The sequence below is a fragment of the Monopterus albus genome, unplaced genomic scaffold (genome assembly GCF_001952655.1).
Source record: "Monopterus albus unplaced genomic scaffold, M_albus_1.0 scaffold45.1, whole genome shotgun sequence".
Taxonomy (NCBI): Eukaryota; Metazoa; Chordata; class Actinopteri; order Synbranchiformes; family Synbranchidae; genus Monopterus; species Monopterus albus.
In genome coordinates this window covers 2,451,630-2,474,715 of record NW_018127925.1, presented here as the reverse complement: position 1 = coordinate 2,474,715, position 23,086 = coordinate 2,451,630, and the positions used below count along the sequence as shown (strand labels likewise).

The 23,086-nt window shown below is 44.2% G+C and overlaps 1 protein-coding gene across 4 annotated transcripts in view; it reads right to left on the bottom strand.

Moving 5' to 3' along the window:
• Positions 1–452: 452 nt before the first annotated feature.
• sik2b (salt-inducible kinase 2b) overlaps positions 453–23,086 on the bottom strand; it is a 47,806-nt gene continuing 25,172 nt past the window's right edge. The window contains exons 4-15 of one of the 4 annotated variants that reach the window (XM_020600098.1): positions 22,489–22,650; positions 16,311–16,435; positions 15,052–15,175; positions 12,047–12,273; positions 10,727–10,879; positions 10,130–10,288; positions 8,273–8,504; positions 7,873–8,166; positions 6,356–6,513; positions 5,522–5,635; positions 5,218–5,309; positions 453–4,767 (exon numbers count right to left, since the gene is read on the bottom strand). In XM_020600098.1, the coding sequence (XP_020455754.1) occupies positions 4,119–4,767; positions 5,218–5,309; positions 5,522–5,635; positions 6,356–6,513; positions 7,873–8,166; positions 8,273–8,504; positions 10,130–10,288; positions 10,727–10,879; positions 12,047–12,273; positions 15,052–15,175; positions 16,311–16,435; positions 22,489–22,650 (2,489 nt within the window). In that variant the 3' untranslated portion in view covers positions 453–4,118. The remainder of the gene's footprint in view (positions 4,768–5,217; positions 5,310–5,521; positions 5,636–6,355; positions 6,514–7,872; positions 8,167–8,272; positions 8,505–10,129; positions 10,289–10,726; positions 10,880–12,046; positions 12,274–15,051; positions 15,176–16,310; positions 16,436–22,488; positions 22,651–23,086) is intronic. The other 3 variants (XM_020600099.1, XM_020600100.1, XM_020600101.1) reach the window with 3 other exon arrangements.

Genomic DNA, 23,086 nt, shown 5'->3' with positions numbered 1-23,086 from the left:
GTGTATAACACTGTTTTGACTGCGACTGTAAGACTATCAACCAAAATGAACAAAATGTTATATGATCCAAGTCTAGAAATCGAAAATAGAATTATTTAAATGATCCAACACAAACAGTCCTGTAGCTCCTGCTGCCTCAACTCCGCGGGTGCTTTAGTTTTGGTTGAAATAATTTCAGGTTCAGCTATGACTCATCAGTCTATATGAAGCACTCGGTGTGATTCATTTTTCCAGGTCATTAACCCACGCCTACACCGTGCAGCCCTGGGGCGCGATCAGATGGCTGCAGCTTGTACTTTCAAGACAACTGCATTATGTAGAGAAGACGGCAGACTGTGTGGTACAGAAACTAATTGTCAGCTCTGTAGCCATGTTTCAATAACCACTCATTTATCAGACAGATTATGACTCAACACACACAAGAAAACACCCACAGTGTCAGTCTGTTCAGTAAACTTTTTTTTTTTTAATCTCAACAGCAAGTTAGCTTATGTGTGGTCAACATCAATGAAGGTAAATATAAAACTGGATTTCTATAGATTGATGTCTCTGTTTTATCAGCAGGAGGTGAAATATGATACTTGGAAAACACGTCCACTAGAATCTTCATGACTTTAATCTTCAACTAGAGAAATATTGCTATAATACTTTTAAATGGCATACACTGATTGACCAACAAGAGAAAGCGCGGTAGAGAAGCTGACAAAGAAGCTCCAAAACTCCACATGGTGGGTTGTACAGGGAAACTTCTGAGGGGCTTTGGTTTTGTACCTTTGTAAAACCTGGCTTTACTTAATTTCAGAAAAGAAAATGCGGAAAAGTAAAAATAGTAATCTGAAGAAACTAAGGGGTCCAACCGGAAACAATGGCGCTATTCAAAATCATGAGATTGAGAACGCGCAAAGTAAAAGGCACACTACACTAGTCACGTTTAACACAAAATTCACCTCGGTGCAACCTGAGTGTGCACACCACATCCCTAATGTGTACAGAGAACACTCATCGTGAACTGAAGAGTGTTGCTCTCTCGGATTCAAACCAACAAGAAGATTAAATGTTACTGTGTCTCTGAAATAAATGTTTGTGTCCATTATTGGTGGGGGAGGAGAGAGGAGAGAGGAGAAAGGTGTTTCCTCCAGATCGCATTTCATTTTATCTGCCGGGAAACAGCAGAGCGCTGCAAACCTCTCCCACCTGCATCACAGTCGCCTCCTCCTCTCGCTACATCTCTTCGCCTCGTTTTCAAAGTGCTCTAGTATTCAGCTTCCACAGATCATCCTGCAGCTGTTTGTCCTGACCAGTGGCCCAAAAAAAAAAAAAAAAAAAATCAAAATACTCATGTCAAAGGTAAAATTCACCCTTTCATACTCTTACACTGTTGTGTTATGTTATGAACCTGCCTCACAGGATATTTCCAATATTTCCAAACGGGGCATGACCTAATTCCTGCCAATAAAAGGTTGGGTGTATGAGCAGCACATAAACATCAAGTTGCCCCACTAGTTTGCAAATTTTAGGGCGGAACTACTAATGCAGCCACAAGTCCAGTTTTGCAGCATTTCATGTGGCTGCAGTAAACTATTGTTGCCGGACTTATTAGCATCTGTGACAGCGAGAAGATCAGAGCAAAGGGTGTCCTGCTAAGCGTTTGCTCCTAGATCCAGAGGAACTGACATGAAAACCTGACTTCTCAATGCCAGAAATCTCTGAATGTGATGCCATATTGACTCATTTTAACCAGGAATAGATTCTCATCAACAAATCTGATAACCAGCATATCGTTTGTGTAAAGTTTTTACACAGAAGTGACAGAAAACTGCCAGCTGTCAACATTCTGTGAGATTAGTTCTACTATGATCTGACACAACTAATGTATCAATCATAAAAATAATTGGCAGATACTCCCATCGCCAAGTGTGAAACAGTGTTTAAAGTATTTCAGGGTGGATTTTTCCTTTAAAGCTTGCACAGGACCACAACCACAGTTGGTCCGTATTTTCTAGCCATTTTTAAAGAATCCTAGTTAAACCTTCGAGTCTGAACAAACTAGATATCTGTTGAGCCTGGTTTACAGCCTTTGCCTGAAAGCTGTTCTGACTACAAACACTCCTACAGTTTTAACCCACGACCACTGAAGGTCACGCAGTCTGGCAGATGATCACAGTCCAATCGTCTCATCTCAACCCTCTGACGTTCTCTGTCGTGCTATTCCAGTCTGTCAGAGAAGATACATCTGTGTGCTTCAAGTATATTGAACACAGTATGTTACAAAAAAACAAAAACAAAAAAAGAAATCTCGTCTTGTTGCTGGCTTTCTGTCAGTCGAACGGTGGTGGTGAGCCGACAGTCAGAATCCAGTGTCAGGTGACTGATGACCTGCTGCTGGTCTTCATCTCACAGCGGCCCCAACGTCAGAGAGGAAACATTCTCTCATGAAATCGAATGAAGGGGATATTTAAGGGGTCATTTCATTATTATAAACATGATTCATCATCATAAAAAAAAAAAACAGCGGCATGACTGGAGCATTGAGGATGTAAACCAGAATTAATCGAAAAGCTACAACTGTGCACTGATTGAAAAATCTAAAGGAGACGTCAATACAGTGGTGGTCTTCTTCAGTAACAACGACAAATGACGTGATAGATGCAGAAAATTTGAAGTCTGATTTGTGCAAACATAATTGCACGTGTGCGCGCAAATGTACGCATAGAACTGTCTCCAGGCTTGTCCCTGCACTCCCAGGGAGAGCGAGGCACAGATTGTCTCCTGGTTACATCATCGGCTCCGAGTGATGTCACTGCCAATAACTCGGACGTCCCCAGGAACCAATCAGAGCTGGCTGTACAGGTGAGGCTTAGAGTCATAATCCCTCAACATTAAAGATGAATATTGCTTCAGTATTGCCACAAAAATAGAAGAATATTGACTAACACTGCAACTTCTCAACCAAACACATGTTACTTACATCAGCCCTCATTTATCAGGCAAACACATGACCCACAATTCAACTGTTAAAAAAAACAAAAAACCACATGGCCATTTTTTTGTCTGTAGAAACTGGAAATGATCCTCTTCCTATTAAGTGCAAGGAAACCTGGTAAGTGTGAGGGTGGAACAGCAGTTCAGTAGTGTAAGAAATAAATCATCAGTAGTTACACGTAAAACTAATTATCTATGTATCGTAGCCTCCACAAAAGCCTGCAGCTATACTGATTATCTTCATTAGTCAACTTGTAGTTTAGCGTTTATCGCTGTTAAAAAGCATAAATGTTGTATAAACCCAACAAATGGTGCATTGCTCACCAACCTGTTGCTTTAATCAGCATTGTTGGGGTATTTGTTTAGGCAAATGACAATCAAGAGTTGTTGTTTTAGAGGAATTCGTTAGTGTTGAAACCTATGCACAATCATCATGCTAACCTCACATTAGTGTGTAAAGATAATTTTACAAAATGGACAAATAACACAACATTTGAATTTGTGGTGATATCCATGGTACCATGATAAATGAGGGCAATTTTCTCTTGTTCAGTTGTTTTTAATCTACTGAATAAAAATAAAAAAACACTAGTATTCTAAGAACCAGCCTATTGTTGTCAGTGGTGTCCTGTTTTAAAAACTAAATCCTGCCAGCCGTTGTGCTTTTGGTTGCCAGTCAGTCTGTCCTATATATGTTCACTTTCAAACCATTTCTAGGAGATGCGCTGCACTTTGACAGCTGCTGGGAGACACAGTGGCCCGCCCCCCCTCCCCGCACGCTGCACGGCGCAGTCCCCGCAGGCATAATCTCCGTGACAAAACTAGCCTCGCCAAGTCAGCATGAAGAAGTCCACGTCGTGCCACATGTCGGACCTGCTCCTGCTGCACGGAGCTGATGAGAACAGAGGAGGAGAGGGAGAGAGGGAGGTAGGCTACAGGAGGATTCTGGTAGAAAGCTTGTCTGAGGTTCGTCACAACTAAGAAATAAAGTTTGTATTAGTCGTACAAAAATTTACACGTTTCCTTCCCTGTTGCTACGCTTGTGGCCTCCACTTGTATCTCCATTTTCTCTGCTCTTAATGCTGTGTAGGTTCTCGCTGCTTAATACTGCTTTCTTTTAAGCCCCTCAGCTGGCTTTAGTTGACCAGTACGAAGCCATGCTGGGAGTCCACAGTCTCCATCATCTCACTGTCCAGGAGGGAGCTCTGCAGTTCAGGCAGGCTCAGGCCATCTGACTGCATCGGGTCAGCCAAAACCCCGGCTACAGCGACAGCCTCAGTCTCTTCGGGAGCAGGCGGGGGCAGCGGGACGGGGTCCAGGGGGAACTCATATTGCTCTGGGTGAAGAGCCTCAGTGGAAGGCCCCAGGGCCTGCTGCTCACAGCTTGCAGGGTAGCTGAAGCCCAGGATGCCAGCAGAGGCTTCATGAGGCTGGGGGGGGCAGTGAAGCTGGTGGTGGAGGTGAGATCCAGGGGGCAGGTGTTGGGTGTAGTGGTGGTGGCCCATGTAGGGATCATAAACCAAGCCCTTGTCTGGTTCCATCAGGGGTCTCAAGCTATGGGGGTGGCTGAAGGGAGGCGAGGCCTGAGGACTGCCCTGCTGCTGGGGCTGAGGCTGGTGGGTGGCTGACATGAGGGTGCTCTGAGGGGAACTCGGAGGCCCTGCTGGGTCCAGAGCAGGGCTGCCTGTTGGGTAGGAGCCTTCAGCTATCTGCATCTGGTTGAAGTAGGCCTGCAGCCCCATGCCCTGTGACTGCTGCTGCAGGTACATCCTCTTCTGGTTCAGTCTGTGGGGAGAGGAGCAGAGCCTGAAAGACAACACTCTGACTCAACACAGGAAAAACCAAAGCTTGTAAAATAGTTTGCATAAACACTAGTGGGCAAAATTCTAAATGAAAATGCAACTGGGGATCTAAAATGCCAAATTCAGTCACAGCATTTCCGGCATGTCTTGCACATTGTTATCCTGGTCCCAGAACACAGATTCGCTGCCCACATCACCAGGCCGGACTAAGAACGTAACTGGGCTCTGACACCTCGTTTCATTCCTGGGTGTTTAATCAACTTCTGTTCTTGTCAGTGTCGTGCAGCATGACAAACGTCTTAAATGCTTTTTTTGCTCTTCCATCAGTGAAAGGCAGTGACAGCTAAATGCACACATAAAAATAAAATATGATAAAATGGAAAAAATAATAAAAGATGAAATGTGGGGAGAAGACGCTGACAGTGTGATTTACCTGTGTTCCTGCAGCTGCTGCTCTAAACTTCGAGGAGTCTCCTTACAGAAAAGCTGGCAGCTAGCAGGACTGTTAGCCAAGACGTTGGCCTTCTGGGCAGAGGAGAGATTGGGACTGATGAATGTGTTCAGGATAATTACCAAGGTAACTGGCTACAAGGTGTTTTATTACCGTTGCATCATGACAGGGCTGATAATCCTTAACCTTCCAAATGATATCACGATGGCTTGATAAGACACCTAAACTTTAATAAACCTGTTGATCATTGCCACAATGAGGGAGTACACTTGGTGTTAAACTGTACCTGTAGCCTATGAGTGAGGTACTGTGTCTCCAGACTCTGTCTGCGGGACAGGACAGGTGGCTGCGGCCCACCTTGGTATAAAGCTAAGCCCGCCTGCTGCTTGGATGCCTCGCCCTTCAACCAAAAACATAAACCATTAGAAGAAGGGATGCTTATGCTGATGTAATTGCACACGTGTCCCAGAGCCGGTCTCCTGCCAATTAATGAAGCCGTGTCAGGGTCTGGGCGCTTCATCGTGTAGTCTAACTGGATTATCGTTGCTGTCTCCTGCCCAAATGCCCGTGTGGTGACTGATCAGCCAGATGCCTTTCTCTAAATGGCATGTGCCACAGGGATTACACATTAGTTAAATGAGATCAAAGCAAAATGAAAGCAAATTAAATGGATGATGGGGCCCGAGTATCATAACCAACAAAGAGCCGCGTTATTGCATTATGAGATGGACAAAAGGAAAACAACTCGATCTTGTCTGCTCCAACGATTGCTGTTGTTTTTACAGGAAAGCCCACTTATCTGTCCTCAGTTGGTTCCCTCTGCAGTGCATCTGTGTGTGTGTATCATTTTGTTGTGTGCGCCTGTAGCTTAGGCCTATTGAGTGCCAGTCTCTACTATGGTTAAGTCTGACTGACTCACAGCAAACAGCAGACAAGCCACAGTTGGCTGTCTCTCCTGGGGTAACACAACAGCCCAGGTGTCAGTTTTATTTTTAAAACTTTTTTTTTGGACAACACTGGGTGAGGGACAGAGACTGGGTTTGAGAAGAGAAAGACTTTGATTAGATTTCAGCGAAGGCTGTGTGAGTGTGTGTGTGAGTGACTGTGCTGTAGGGCTAACCTCCAGGAGGTTGTGCAAGTGATGCTGTGGTCCCAGGGGGCTGACGGCGGCCCCTTCCCCGGAGCCCATCTGCTCCACCAGCATCTGGACTTTGTTCAGCTCCAGGATGCCTTTGGTCCTCGCCAAATTCTGGAGATGCTGCCGAAATGCGACCAGACCTGTGAGAGCACAAACGAATCCCCCACAGACAGAGTCAGTATTGATTCTTGCAGCTGATCAATAGAATCACTTTTCTCTTCATAGCAGGATGTCAAAGGCTTTATCCTTTCACAAAGTCAGGGTTATTCTCCAGTGACGATAGCGCACTGGTTGACCAGTGAGCGCTTCTCATCACCCCTACTGACACTGTGCCTGGATGTGCGTCACGAGCTGCTGTGGGCATGTGTTTGCATATGCACATGTGACAGTATCTGTGTGTGTGCGTGCGTGCAACAGCAAGCAGCGCTGATAAGACCCATCCAGTGGTGATGAGCTGTAGCTGTGAACGATAGGATCTGACTCACTGTGATGGTGGGAGTTATTTAAAACCAGAGTCAGCAGTCTGACGCAAAAGAATCCACCGCATCAACACTCTCCAAAGAGGATTATGAAAAATAAATAACTGCAAAATGTCAACTGGAAGTGCACAGTGCAGGCTGTCAGCGTGGAGCTAGGGGAGTAACGCACATTTTTAAGATATATTTATAGTTCCTACTTGGCTAAAGCACAGGTGATTTACAACTAGCAGGGCTTAGAATACTGCATCTGTAAAGGAAAAACTGGAGAGGGAGGGGGGTGGAGGTTGTTTAACATTCCTTCTTATATTTTGTCTCCTCTTTCGTTCTAATGTGAAGCAGAGACAATTCCTGTCACAGATTGACACTTTGAAAAGAGAAAGAAAAGCAGGGAAACTGAGTGAAAAAGAGAGGGACCCAGAGAGAGAAGGGGGAAGAGAGATATGTGGGCTGAAGTCTTCAAATATCTGTCTGTGATTCATTACATGAATCATCACCTTTGTAGTCGTCACAGGGACTGGGGAGGATGAGAAAAGGGAAGAGAGTGGAGGGAGAGATGGAAAAACGTTATCGCACTATATACATCAAACCCTCGGCAGCGGGCGGTGACTGAGCTTAAGGAGACATGTCAGACCTGGCGTTTCACTGACACTTACAAACAACCTTACTGTGATTTCATCCGAATTCTCTCAACCTGTCTCGTCTTCTGCCACCTTAGACTGTGATTTTCTATATACGTGACAGAACGTCTCGAGAGCACGCCTGAAACTCGGTGCACTCGTTTGTAGGGAATACAGCAGCAGGGACAGTACAGTAATGATAAAAGACGTCCAAATGTCTTGTGACTGCACTGCATTACAGTCTGCCGAGGGCTTTAATGGAGCACTGCACCGATTTAGCATTGCATGCAGGGTTTCTGCAGAGTTCACCAAGTTTCGGTGCTTCAACAAAAACAAAATATACAGAAGTGGGTACTTTAAGAGCGGCTCCAAAAAGGAGAATGAATGGATATGGAGCAGAGACCTTGTGTGAGGGAGGTGTCGGAGGCACGGCGTCCTTCTCTGAAACTGATAGGCGAGCGGTTGTGCGTCTCCCTGTGCTGGGAAGTCAGGGCAGCCATTGTTGGGTTAGCAGGTCGAGCACTTAAGAAAGGTGTAGGGGTGACACCGGGTGCAGAGCTGTTGGTCGGTACTACTTCGTTGAGAGAGGGGAGGTCCTCCAGCAGACCAAGGTCGCTGTGCATGGAATCCATGTCATAGCCGATGTCTGAGTCCACGCTGCCCATGGAAGGGTTGTTGCCTAGAGTGAATAATTTACCTGGAGGACAATGTTTGTTTAATTTCAAAGAAATGATAAAAAAGCTCCATTTTAGCATTCGATGCATGCGACCTAATGGTTTGTGTTTGATCAGATGATGTCATACCTTGGTTCGAAGGCCCCGGCTGGTTTGTGACTTCAGAGAGGGTGTGTCGCCGTTGGCCAAACCGAGACGTCTGAAAGGCGGAGAGCAGGTGGGGCGGATCATCCTCCGTATCGGGCTCTTCAGTCTCAATGCCCTCATCAATCGAAGTCTCCATCATGTTGCTAAGCGTTGAAGTGGAGGACTTGCGGAGGACAGTGGGAGGAGGCAGGGGGTCCAGCAGGCAGCCGTTCACCTAGACGGGGTGAGGTGAAAGACATTTAATACAGTTAATACATACAGTATTAACTGTGTAGGAACCGTGACACTGAGACAATCAAAATGAAGGCTGTTAGTCTGATCAGGCACCTTAAAACACCCTGACATACACAGAATCAGTGCATCATTTGCACCAGACCACTTGCATACAAGACGGTGACTGCCGCAATGAGAATGAGAGCCCCATTTGTTCCTCTCCTCCCTGTTTCCCATTCACTCACCGCAGTTGGTCTCCTAGTGGGACTGTGTATGTGTGTTACAGCATGTAGGCCTTTGTGTGTTGACGTAGAGGTGGAGGGTGGGAATAAAGGAATGCAGGGCCAGGAAGTGGAAGCTTCGGCTCAAAGTGCTGTGTGACTGACACACACAAACATGAAGATCATCGGCATGAGTTGCCACAGTAACCGGAAAGTCTGGTCTTGGTCTAGAAAGAGCAACTTTGCCCAATTCCCCATCTGCTTTCTCTAGTGTGCTGGGATAGGAATGCTGTTACTCAACCAACACACACACACACACACGTAGTCACTGACAAGAGTGGAAATGGCATTGAGAAATAGACAATGAAAAAAGGGTCGGGGTCATAAGGAGAGAGAGAAATTACAGGAGAAAAAAGAACAGCTAGAGAAGAAGCCACACGGAAAAGAAAAAGTAAGTCAAAAGCTGAGAAAGACAAGATGAGCTGTTGGCTGATGGGTAGGAAGTCACAGCGGCGAGATCGCTGGAGCAGCTTCCTGTCCATGTGTGTTCACTCAGCTCCACATTAGGTCACATCACAGGACTGCTTACATAACCAGGCTCCATTCACGCAGACAACACGCACTCTGTATCTCACTCTGCTGTTCTGCTTACCACAGACACAAACACATGTTTGTACAGTGATCTTTGTGAGGAATGTGTGAGAAAGTAAGGCCCAGCCAAAATGTCTTCACAACGATAGTATAAATCTCAAGCTGGTCCTCACAGTGTGGCACGTAAGAAGTAAACACACACACAGACACAAACGTACATAAAATGCTGTGCTCATTAGTCTTTATTGGAGCCAGGAGAGGGGGTAGGCTGGAAAAGAAATCTTGAGGAAAAATACTGTGTGTGTGTGTGTGTGCGCACGCTTAGTTCTGCATCTGCATGAGGCCGTCAACTCACGTCACTAGTGTCTGTGTCCTGTAATAGCTGGCCAGCTCAACAACAGGCCTGGAGGAAGAAGGTTGCTGGATGGCACAGATAAACAGAGAAAGACAGAGAGCGCTGTGCACGCATGTGTGTATGTGTGTGTGTGTGTGTTAGAGCTGTGTAGGATGAGCAGGTGTCCTGTCTAATGTGAGCGCTGGCTGAGTGCTTACATAAAAGAGCAAGTTATGGAGCAAACTGGTGCTTGAAACTCTGGCAGAGTGTGACATGCACACACAGGCATACAGTACACAAACATTTTGAATTCAGAGCAAGTGGGAATGCTTATCAAAGCCTATCAGGATCATTTTTCAGGACATATTTGTGCAAGCTGATAATGGCTGTAATAACATTCATAACCAACAGGCTGGATGTGAGCGAGAGACAAAAAAGAAAAAAAAAAAAAAAAGCTATTTTCACTGGTACTGGACCTACTTTGGGCGTGTTGACGTCCTCCAGCATGAAAGTCTGCTCCAGGGGACATGCGGTCTGGGGGAAGGTGAAAGCATCAGAGGAGGTTTGGGGCACGGCTGGGGAGCGCAACAGGCGAACGCTCTGTGGGAGCAAACCCACCTGGGCTGAACCACTGGTTGACTGTAGAGAGGGAGAGACCAGAGCCTGTGAGAGCTTCCAACAAAAACACTTCTCCAATTTATGGCCAATACTTAACAATTAATGCAATTATGACAAAATTGAGCTGCAGGGAATCGGACTTTCCTAATCCAAACAAGACAAGAAATGTTTAGGGAAATGAAAGAGAAACCGGGCAGTGTCGGTAAGAAGAGACAGTTGGCAAAGAAAAGAAAATAATGAATAAGGTAACCGAGGGAGACATACTGTATTAGGATCAAGGCTGGGTGGAAAACACTGTGAGAAAGCCAGTGAAGACACAACCTGGCTGGAGAGATTAATGACTGTCTGTCCATTTGTTCCTAGGTGCAGGTGTGAGTAACCACGTGTTGATCAGAGGCACGGAGAAGCTCCGTGCTCATTATTCAAAACCACCTCGTCGCCCAGGCGCCCTTTTGTTACCTTGACAACAGTCTGTTCGGCAATGGTGCTGGGCCGTCGTTGGCGGGCATCGAGCCTCTGTTCGACGGGGAAGCTGCAGCGATGCGCCTTGAGCCGTTCCACCAGCAGGTAGTAGATAGCAGCAAAGTGGTTATAGCTTTTGTTCTGCAGAGACTAGAGGACGGCATAAATGGCAGCATCAGTAACTGAAGTTATTAACGAGGCACACCCTCCATTTTGGTTGAGTTAACTGTGGCAGCACTTGAATTATACTGAGATAAATAATTATCCCTGTGTGAAACTGGGTTACAGCACTAGCTGAAGAACAGAATAGAGTTTAAATAAAACAAATAAAATGTAGTGAAAGAAAAGGCAGCACATAGAATAGAGTACAGATAAATTACGGCCTAAGGGTTAAAATATACAATAGGTGTACTTGAAATGAAGTGTGCCCTACATTAATCAAGCCTCACTTTAGCCAGGGCCAGACTTTAGCATTAGGAAAGGTAGATAACAGTCCGAGCCCCCGATAACTAGAGGCCACAACAGGTATCAGTATAGTCTGATGTCAAACATTATGCATTCAAAATCAATCTCTTATTCTATCTTTTATTTATACCTCACAATAATGAACAAAATGCCTTCAAACACCGAGTCCTTGGGCTGTGTCTAACACTCTCCATCTTAAAAAAACCACACTGATATTAACCCTGGTTTTTGCTCTCTCTTCGTCCCACTCTCTCTGTGCAAAAGAATGCGACCTCTTAGGACTAGAGGTCACTGTTTTGCATTTTTAGCTGCCTGGAGCTCCTCCATCGCATGGCTGTTTGAAATGACTACTTGTGGTTAGAGAAGTGCTTGTTATGACCTACAGTATGTGGCAGGTAGATCTAATGTACAGACTGTACTTTGACAGCGCAGGACTGACAGTGCAAGACAACAGCAGACTGTCATGGAGGGGGGGTTAGTGTAGCTGAGAGACACCACGTCCTGTCTCATTTTCACTTGATACATCAGATCAATGTGTAAAATCTTAGCTAATGCACTTTTAAGGCACAAAGGAAGGCCCATGCCTTGGTTTGCCCAGTGCCCTACATTACTACATCCACCCCAGCTCCACATGAATAATGAAATGATTTCACATATTGCGATCCTAGTTGAATCTTTTTGTGTGTTGTTTTATCACACTGCTGGGCACTGAGAACCCCGTTTTCTGCATATACATCCATTGCCCAGTGTCACCACGCTCTTCACAGACTGAAGCGTTGACCTTTAAATCTCACCCCTTCATAACCCTGCTTAATAAATAAAGCTACCTCGTCCCTCAGGCTCATTCCTCACCTCTATAGTCTTGTGTTGATCGATGCCGAGGCTGTGCATCAACCGAAGGACCTGCTCGCTATATTCTCCCACGCCTGCCTCACCCTCAGCAGACAGAGGCTGCTGGTACAGGACGGGCCTCTGTACCGGAACATCCAAAGCCATCCACTTGTGCTCCTTAATCTGGACCACAGAGAGACGCTTCGACGGGTCCAGGACCAACATCCTGCGGATCAGGTGCTCACAGTCTGAAAAGAACAAATCACAGAGGAGGGTTTTACAGCCTTTCATATTTCAGATAACCACTTTTTATAAAGAAGGAGGCTGCTTATGCTTAATAACACAGCAATTTTTAGCTAAGATATGATGAAGCAAATTAAGACACAAAGTGTCACGTCCTCAAAGTAACCCATATGAGGTGGGACAGAAATAACACTTGGGAGCTTAAAGTCTGCTAATTTCTTTTCTTAGTTGCCTTTGCCGTCACTTCTGGACAGCACGTCTCACTCTCTTCCCCTTTCCTCCCATCCTAATGAGAGCTGCTCACCTCCAGTTAGTGGCTAGATGAGTTTGACGTCAGACACAGCTGGGTTCTTAACAGGATTACTGCTCCCCTGCCTGGAATGCTTTGGCCTGCCTGCACCTCTCCTGCCTGCACTGCATTCCTACCTGCCGCACAGCATCCTCACCCACATACCCTGTTGCTGCGGTCTTAAAGGTGTGTTTTCAACAAATAGGACCTGCAGCTGAATCATTTTTGCCTTGCTCTTTACCACTAATCTGGAATAAGTCTATGAAATTAGTGATTTGTATTTGGACACTTCAGAGACAAACATCTCACAAACAGATTACACCGAGTCATTTTTGGTAAATATTATAATATCTACATAAATATTGTTTTAAAGTTTATTATGTACCAACATCTACTTAGGTCATTTTCTTTACCTTGTACCCTGCAGTTAAACCAACTCAACTGTTTCTGACTCATTATGTGCATAACCAACGTGCCCTTCGCTGCACTTTTACCCCACGCTGTGGCATCCTAACAGCTAGTGCAGCTGCTAAGATACAACCTGCTTTGAATACAGTACACCACAATACACAATAATTAGTTTGACCCAGAAGTGACTCAGGCTGTGCTGGTTGCTACAGCCGTGTTTATAGCAACAGCTTTGGCTGAACACATTTTTCAAAGCCACTAACCACCAGGGAAGGTTCGACTATGTAAAGGGGCCAAAATGGCATAGCTGTCTAGCTGGTTGGCTGATGGACTGACACACTCTTCTTAGCCAGAACATTACCCCACCATGACCTAACCACTGAACCATCCTAGTTGACACTTGCAATGTCACAGGGTGCAATGTCCACAGCCCGTCAAACCTTTGAACTCACTTTCCCATTGAAATGAATGGGTGAAAATTCCTGACATTTTCTCAGTTTTATATCACTGTTAACTGAATGCCTTAGGGATGGTTAAGCAGGACAACTGATATGAGGACATCATCACCTCCAAGACCTGGTTAACTGGCTTTTTAAAAAAAATATTCTGACAATTTATTGTTTAATATAGAAAATATTGTCTTAGACCTGTAGTTTGTGATAAGTTTCATCTGCAAATGCAGCTGGGGTTAAACACACAGATAAAGGATACAGACTCAGTCATTTGGCTGCTGTTTGTTTGATAGCATGACCGACTCGAAATTATTTTGTACTACCATCTACCAGGCCTGTGCAATAAGCAGCAGCAGGGGAGACATAAGACAACTCTAGTTACTAAGTCAGTGAGCTGGTAGTACGCTGCAATGCTCAGAGTGCTGAGATGTCCTAGTGAGAGTTTACTGTGTGGTGCTAGGCCGTGCTGTGCACCACGGCGCTGGCCAGAGAAAGGAGATGAGATGGGCTGTTTCTGGATGAAGCAATCGGCACACTCTGTTCCCCTTGTTCAGGGAACGGGGGCTGGACTGGGAGTGGGGAGGCGGGATTAAGTGTCAGTTTGGCCATGAAGCTGACATTACACTCCTACATTCCCCTTATGTCTTAATTGTTTCAAGGTCCTGAATGTCTTAATTGTTTAAAGGACCAAAAAAAGGGAAAAAAAAAAAAAAAAAAAAAAAATCCGGTCCACTCTCTCACCACGCCCCCTGTGGAGAAAGTGCTACAGACTTGCAGATAGGATACAGAGAAACAAGAGAAACAGACGGGGCCACGGGCACACAGGGAGATGCCTTGCAGATAGTGAGTATGAGTCAAACAGACGCACAGACAGTCCTTCCTCAAAAAGACAGACAGGCAGGCTGCTGGAAGACTTCACTGGCTCTTCACCAGGTTACACAAACAGCTTCAGCTCTGAACTTAATCTGCTGCCAGCTAGCTAGCACAGCCGATAACAACAGTGCTGCTTTGAGGCGGTTAGCCAGCCTGACACACTCTGCGGCCTGTATGCATGCAAATAAACAAAACAATGACAGAGTGCCTCCTGCTGTATTTCCTTCAAATGAGCGTAACGCTCTTTGTTAATAAAATGACCCAGACTGGTCGCAGCCACAAGAGAGTTGGACAGTGAACATTCAACAGTATGGAGACTCAAATACAAAAGCGTGTCCTATTCAGGGACAGCGTTCCTCACAGGAATTTTTCATTTCGGCCTCAGTTCGGATACACGTGTAAATTTACAGGAATGTAGCTGACGGCCTCCTATTGCAGTTTGTAAATGGTAAATGGACTGTATTTATATAGCGCTTTTATGCACTGGCCAAAGCGCTTTACAGGGAGATTATACACCATTCACCCATTCACACACACATTCACACACCGATGACGACAAGGCTGCCACACTACGGCGCTAGTCAAGCCACCGGGAGCAATTTGGGGTTCAGTGTCTTGCTCAGGGACACTTAGGCATGTGGGGAGACCGGGAGTCGAACCACCAACTTGCTGGTCAGAAGACGACTTGCCCTACCTCGTGAGCCACAGCCACCCCATTTTGTGTCCAAAATCCCATAGAGAATGAGCTCGTCTCTTCTTACCTTCGGTCATGAAGTAGGGGATACGAAACCTTCCTTCAAGGACTCTCTGTCGGAGCACAGGCAGAGTGGGCCCATCGAAGGGCAATGCACCACACACCAGGACATAGAGCACCACCCCCATGCTCTGGAAACATGAAAAGATGCACACACGGAGAGCACGGTCAGGGATGGAGCTAGGAACAATCAGAAGATCGATCAGAGATGTCCAGATCTAAAAAAGGGTAAGATTATTCTTTGCATTTGCAAACTTACATAACATAAATGCACAGTGTTTCACACAAACAAAAACATGGTAAATAAATGAATCTACAGTGGGCAATATACTGTGGTTGGGAAGTCCCACTCCAACCACCTCAGCACCATATGACGGCAACAAAATCTGCTGACTTATATTAAATATACTGAACCAGTCACATGTTTGCACATGCCCTCTCATTTCAGTCGCTTTCCTTTGTTTCTATTATTTTCTACCCTGTAGAAGAAGACATTGAAACTACTGAGGGAGAACAACGACAAGAAGAAAGTGGCATGGGCCAAGGTGAAGAGAACCTGTACTTTGGTCTGACGAGTCCAGATTTAAGATTTCTGGCACACTTAACAGCATCCTTTAGTATCATGCCATCTGATCTGGATTGTGCTTAGTGGGACCATCATTTGCTCTACCAGACAATGACCCAAAACACACCTCCAGGCTATCCAAGTGCTATCTGACCAATAAAGAGAGTGAAGGAGTGCTGCATCAGGTGACCTGGTCTCCACAGTCACCTGACCAAAACCCAGCTGAGATCATCTAGGATCAGTTGGACCACAGAGACAAGGAAAAGCAGCTAACAGGTGCTCGGCCCATGTGGAAACTCCTTCGGCACTGTTGGAAAAGCGCTCCAGGGAACCACCACATGAAGCTGGTTGAGTGAATGACAAGAGTTGTTACCAAAGCAAAAGGTGGATACTTACAAGAATCTCAAATCTAAAGCCTATTTTGCTTTGTTTACTACATAATTCCATATGTTATTTCATAGTTTTGACTTTTTCAATATTACTCTGCAATGTACAAAATAACAAGGAAAACCCCCAGACCTTTGATACACATTAAATAATAAGTGAATTGTATCAGCTGAAAGTAAAGTAAATGTTGCACAAAAATGATCTCAAAGGAAGCGACAGACAGGGTTTCACATGTAAATTTAATGTACAGTGTGTATCTGTTGTAGCTTTAATAAAACTATTAAATACTGTATGATGGGGTACTGTCGTCTTACCCAGATGTCCAGCTGTGGCCCTTCATACTGTTGTCCCTCAAAGACCTCTGGAGCAGCGTAGGGCGGGCTGCCGCACCACGTGGCCAGAGGCTCCCCGGGCTGGAAGAAGTTCCCGAATCCAAAATCTACACAGGACAAAAACAGCAGGGGGCGATGAGTGAGTTCAGAGGAACGGTAAAGGTAATTCCACACAACAAACAAACAAGATTAAGGTTTGTTGAAACTATAAAAGCTCCTCCCAGGTCTGATAACTGACCACATTCTGTTGTACAGCAGTTTCAGCAAAAAGCCAAGCTCTAACTGTAAGTACGACTGTAAGAAGGGAACCCGTTAGGTACATGCTGAACATGTAGTTGAGGTCAAACTGTACGAGGAAAATATCCAGATCAAAGATGCAGGTTTTACATTATGCAATGTGTGAGCCACATATTTGAACAATGAGAAAATTGTATGAGATAACCTCCCCTGGAGCCTGACATGAGCTCATCACTGCTGTGCTCTGACTGGCTGATGGTAGAGTGACTCAAACTCAGATTTCAGAGGAGTGAGACAGTAAAGTCACAAATAAACAAATGAGCTGAGATGTTGATGTCTGCCTTTCATCAAAACTCAACTAACGCTGCAGTAATAACCTGCCAAACCTCTGTGAGCCAACTTGGGTGTATCATTCCCCTTCCCTTCTCCAGCAAATGATCGTTAGTCTCCTCTTCTTGTTTGGTTTTTACTTAAGACTTGCCACTAGTGCTTAGTTCTGCTGCTGAAATAATTAATCCATTAGTGCGTCAACAGGAAATTAATCAGTGACAGTTTTGATAACTTTTTAATAATTCTTTTATCATTAATCAGCATTAAAAATTTTTTTAAATTTGCTGGTTGTAGCTTCTCAGAGACGTGAGAGTTTTATCACTGTAGAATCTCTTCAACTTGTGGCACTGGTTGTTATCTCTGAATATTTATCACCTAAACGATTAACTGATTTAAAAAATTTGTCCTAACCTACTTACCTAACATCTAACCTCAATATATATATCCCAGTTTGAGAAACTATTATAAGCAAATATTGACTAGATTTAATACTGCAGTGAAGTGTTCAAAAATAAAAATGACTGTACTAGGTTATGGCAAGACTATGTAAGTTGTACCGAACAATGGCCACTGTGGACACGTGAGTAAACTTCATGCATGAAGTAGAGAAGTGTGATTAAGTCAGCAAAATGACTCAGTAACATCCGGTCTACAGGAATATCCATCTGAAGTTTCCTAATCATGGCCGCTGTGAGCAACTGAACTTCTCATTGTAAGAGACAGAGTTTGGGACTGTTTTTCAAAAGTTATATCGTCTCGCTTTAAACAAGAAAGCGTCCCTTTTTTGGAAGAGCAGAAGAGGCTGAGGGTTTGAAACCTGAAGCATGCAAAAAGAAAGACAAGGAAATAGAAAAGGTTCCAGAAGAGATGAGAAGATGCAAGAAGAGAAAGGAGGAGTTCTCCTCAGCTGCAGCCATGACTGCACTGACGCTCAGGTCTTGTTAATGGAATCAACACGTTTTCGACTTCTGGATGCTGTCCCCACAATATCGCTCATTCACTTGCCATTTCCACATACACTCACAGTTTTTATAAGCCACTAGCTGGAGTGTTTTTCAGTGTGACATGTTTGGGCTAATTTTATGCCAATGTGGTTGTCTGCGACACACGTCCCCCCACCCTGCCCTTCCTGTTGAGCTGTAAGTGCCATTAGTAGCCTGCAGCGTGCTGGAGTGTTTGACGTCAACCAGTCTGCTCAGTATTCAGCTCCATGAAATGGGTCACTGCTTCTGACGATAAACCAGCTGCACCGCTGTGGTCTGCTCTGCCTGCATCTCACATCTCACCCTCGCAGCAGCATCAAACGGTAAACATAGCTGTAAATAAACCACACTTCTGCGTTTCCCCTCAACTTTGTTTCAGCCACACCTGCCACCACCTGCACTGCCGTAATTAGATTAGACCCATACACTCACATACACAGTGTCAGACCTGTCAGTTGGAGTTTGCATTGTGCTAATCTCTCAAACCTGATTCCTACAGTTGCAAGAAAGAGTAAAGGCGCTGTTTTGCTCCATGAATTGGTCATGAAATGTGATCTGAGCTTCACCGTCAGAAATATCAACACACACAGTATTTCTACACTGATAAAATACAGTCATGATCTTTCATGTCTTTATTAAACATTAAACATAGAAAGTGATGATGGAAGAAGGCAACAGTTCACAAGCATCATCAGCTGATGTGAGTCATGCCTCGCAAGAAAGATCTCAGAAGACCTACAATCAAGAGTTGTTTATTTGCATGTAGCTGGAAAGAGAGTCGTCTCAAAGACCTCAGATATTCATCAGTCCACAGTTAGACATACTGTCTATAAATGGAGACGATTTGGTGCTGTGGCTACTCTCCATAGAAGTGGGCGTCCAGCCAAGCTCACTCCAAAGACACAACCCAGAAACCTCAGTGTGGTAAAGAAGACCCCTAGAGTAACAGCTAAAGACATGAATTCATTGTGTGAATGCTGATTCCCATTTCACAACCAATTTAAAAATGGCACCTTGTGCTTCAAGAAACTGTTTTTGCCATTTTCTAGCATTTTATAGACTATACAATTATAAAATTCAATGCAGCTCTATGTAATGTGAGATGGTGTGTGTGTGTGTGTGTGTGTGTGTGCGCTTGTCAGTCTGAATATGTCATACTAAAGTTAAAGATGTTTTCTTGTTAATTGTAAAAGGGTCATAATGCAGAAGGGTTTTGCTCTTTTATGGTGTTTTCCTGAATTTCCCTCAGGATCAATAGAGGATCTATCTCTCTGTCTATTTTTGGGAGATACTTGCTGTATTTACCCGCAAACATTCTTGTTTTGTTTGGCTAAAAAGTTGCTTAAATTGTTTAGATCTCACTTTACTGACTGTGGTAATTCAGGATGGATAACCTTACTTGACTAACTTGTAACAGACATAGAGATCTGTCTACAAGAGCAACAGACTGAAAAATGACTCTGCACCCTGATCTCAGCTCTCAGTTCATGAGCCAACGCTAGCTAGCAGCTGTCAGCTGACAACTACTAAATGGGCCTTGAGGTGTACTGCTGGTTCCAAGGTCAAGACTGAACTTTGAGGTTCAATGGGAATATTTAAGGGTAACGCAATAAACTGAACATAACAAGGTCTCTCACCACACTGTTGCAAAAAACCTGTAAATAAATAAAGTGAAAAAGCCTTTGCAACACAGGCCACAATAACCTAACACAATCTAAGACAATAAAGACATAGGAAAGAGACACACCAGCAGACTGTTGTTTCACTGTATGCTGGATATCATCATATTGCCCAACCCTAGAAGTTTCCTTTTGTTTCTATTAATAGAGAATCCAATGTGTCCACAGGCGAAAGTACAAACTGTACCGCCAACAGGTGTACTAGATCTGGATGTTGTTTGTACCTGTTACATCATTTAATTGAACATGAAACACCTTTAGAGTTCTGTACATCCCCATTGACATCAGTCGGTGGATGGTTTTGGTGATACAATTGCACTAAGTATAACATACAGGATTAAAAGTGATTATTCTAGACTTTTTTTGGGTGGGGGGAGGTATAAAAGTAAAATGCTGCCTTAAACACACTCTATATATATTTTCTTGCTAAGCCACAAAAGGAACTGCCACACATCCTCTGATCCAGTAACTAGCTTTTGTTTTTATGATTTCTCCTCTTTCCATCCCCTTCAACCTGTCAACTCAAACGTAAAAGGACTGTTTGAAGTGGCAACATGAAGGTCACCCCCCCGCTGCTCCTCTTCCCGTCCTCTGCAGCCAACATGAGCATGACCTTTCTTTAACGGACCGCTGCCTGATTATGCCTCATGCAGACTGACCAGAGGTGGCCTTTAGAAAACAGGGAAGCATCACTGGCCTGCAGGAAATACCCAGAAGCATACAGCAGGAAATCTCCCTGGACATGCATATTCAGAGTAGTGTTAAACAAATACCCGATAAAGAGCCAAGACACAGAAAACAAAATGACAATTTTAAAATTAACTATACATTTTTAAAATCACTCTTTAAGTCATTCATTCATTCGTTCACTTTCTACCGCTTAGTCCCTGAACGGGCAAAATGCCAAAGTACCACTGGTTCCAGCTTCACAAATTGCTTTTACATGTTTTATATCATTGTTAAATTAAGGGCTGCCACTAAATGTTGGACAGTCGAGTCATTAGTCACGAGACCTGTCAGTCGACTGAGACTTTCCTAGTCGAGCCTTTGTTTTTACTTATATTTTATTTTTTGTCAGCCAGTGTGCATTACAATACAAGGCAGCCCCAGCTCCTGTGGTTTATCGTCTCCTCCTCATTTTGGTGTGCCAAGCTGCAATTTGCTTGGTGCTTCGCCCTGTGGTCGGGGAAGCCGAGGTTTGTCACTTCAATGGTGACACTGTCCGATGCATGGATGTACATTAAGGTCATATCTATTTAGCAAATTGCAGAACGAGGAGAAACAACAAAACCCACTAGGACTTTATTAGAAGTGTTTTCAAACACTGGTCTACTTTAACAAGAGAAAACACTATTGCAATGATGTGGCTGGTTTTGCATAATGTTATACAAGTCTGGTTTGTTTACCTCTCCCCATTAAAGTGCAATGTACAGCTGTTTACCGACTGTTTCTGCAACGTGCATCCACCTGAACAGGTCTAGGAAACTCACAAAAATGCACGGGGAGAACATTTCGATGAGGAATTCTAAGTAAGAGGACTCGTTCGCAGTGCAAGCTGGCACACAAACACACAGTAACATACACCAGTACTACTAATGCAGTAGTGACATTTGTAGCGAGACCTGAACTTCTCAGTACAAATCTGACATGTTTTCTTGTCTACACTTCATGTAGCATGTCCCAAAACTGTCATAGAACATTGTGGGTAAGAGAAATACAGAACGTACTGTACCTTGCTGCTGATGTCCTCTCCAGAGACGTTTACTCTAATCACAAGCCAGGTAATGTTCTGTTCATTGTTTTCCTGCTTCAAATCTAATCTATCGTGTGAACATTGGGCTGGGAGTCAGACGTGTTTGTGAAAATTACTGCTGGGGTAATAACATCTCCAGGTTATCATCTCGGAGACTTCTGAGAAACTGTGGACAAGATGATGTGAGTAATGATGCTGGTGAAATTCTCGTTTCTCCATCAGTCATTGTATAGCTCTGTCTCATTTGTCCTTAACTGATTTTTCCTTTTAGAACAAATAAAAGCCACTGAACACTGGAAATGACTTACAGGAAGGTTAACAGGGGTGCTCATCTGTCGTTTTCCCCTCGATTAAGTAACATTTATCAAGCCAATGAAATAATTATTTCAATAATTAATCTAAATACAGAAGTCCACTTAGCACTGGACACTCACCATCGCCGAATGAATCTGTGTTTAGATTAATTATTGAAATAGTTTTTATTCCAGAAGTCAAGAATCAACATCCACAGTTTGAGAACAAGTGATTTTCCCTGGAGAAGGCCCTCACACTGACACCTGTATTTTTCGCTATCCTTAAATCAGCTTGCACCTTTGATGGATTTCAGCAACCTCGGCTCAGCTGTCACTTATCACTCGCCATTCATCCTCCCATTTGAAACTCTGTTGTTAAAGTTGCCAATCCATTCTGTAGTCTATTCCTCATCCCCCAACTGAACTCTTCCCTCCCAGCCTCCCTCTCCCCCACTCTGGGACACAGCGGTAGGGAGACATTCTCACTAGCTAGCGCTAAATGCCAGTTGCTTAATATTCACACTTTGAAGCTTGTACTACAGACCTCCAGCTTAGTCTCAAATTGCTGCCTGAGTCCGTTCCTCTTCTAGACCTTCACTGTTAATCTTTCCACCTGAAAATTAAAGCTATGGGTCACTGAAGAGGGGTTTTTGATTTTCTCCAATCACCTTCAGATTCGTGCTGAGATGCTGTTGTGGCATCTTTAAGCCAACAGCTAATTCACAGGCAACCTCTGACCATTTCTCAAATCTGTGCAAATGGCCCGGGCAGGTAGTTAGGACATTTCTGAACCCGCGTCAGTTTTGCCCCACTGCCTGCGAGGCAGTGGGGCAAAACTAAATAAATTCATGCAGACATTAATCAGTGAGCATACAGTATGTATACCTGCAATCTTGATGTTCATGTGGCCATCCAGGAGCAAATTCTCCGCCTTCAGGTCCCTGTGGACGATGTTGCGGTTGTGACAATACTCCACTGCTGACAAGATTTGCCAGAACTTCCTCCTGGCCTCCATCTCACTGAGACGGCCGTGCTTTGCTAGGTAATCTGCAGACAGAGAGAGAGAGAGAGAGAGAGAGAGAGAGAGAGAAACAAAGAGCTCAGAGTGATGTGGCAGAAATATACATAGATATACATCTTATTTTACACTGACTCCACAGGCCTTTGAAACACATTATAAGCAGTGACGTGCGGTGAGGTTGACAGCTGGTGAGGCACTGACTCCATTACAGTCAGATTTACAAATACAAATGAACCGTTAAATTGTCTGTTAACAGACAATGCGTTATGTTTTATATCTCATATCAGCATTCTTCACACAAACGTGACCCATATTTAATTTGAGGTTAAAATTTATTCCAGTTGAGCTTATTTCTAACTAGAAATAATAAAAGTTTATGGTCTTACCTTTACTTGTACACGAAATCCATTTGTCAGCTGGTATGTATTACAAACCCTTTTACCGTTCGAATCCAATATTAAA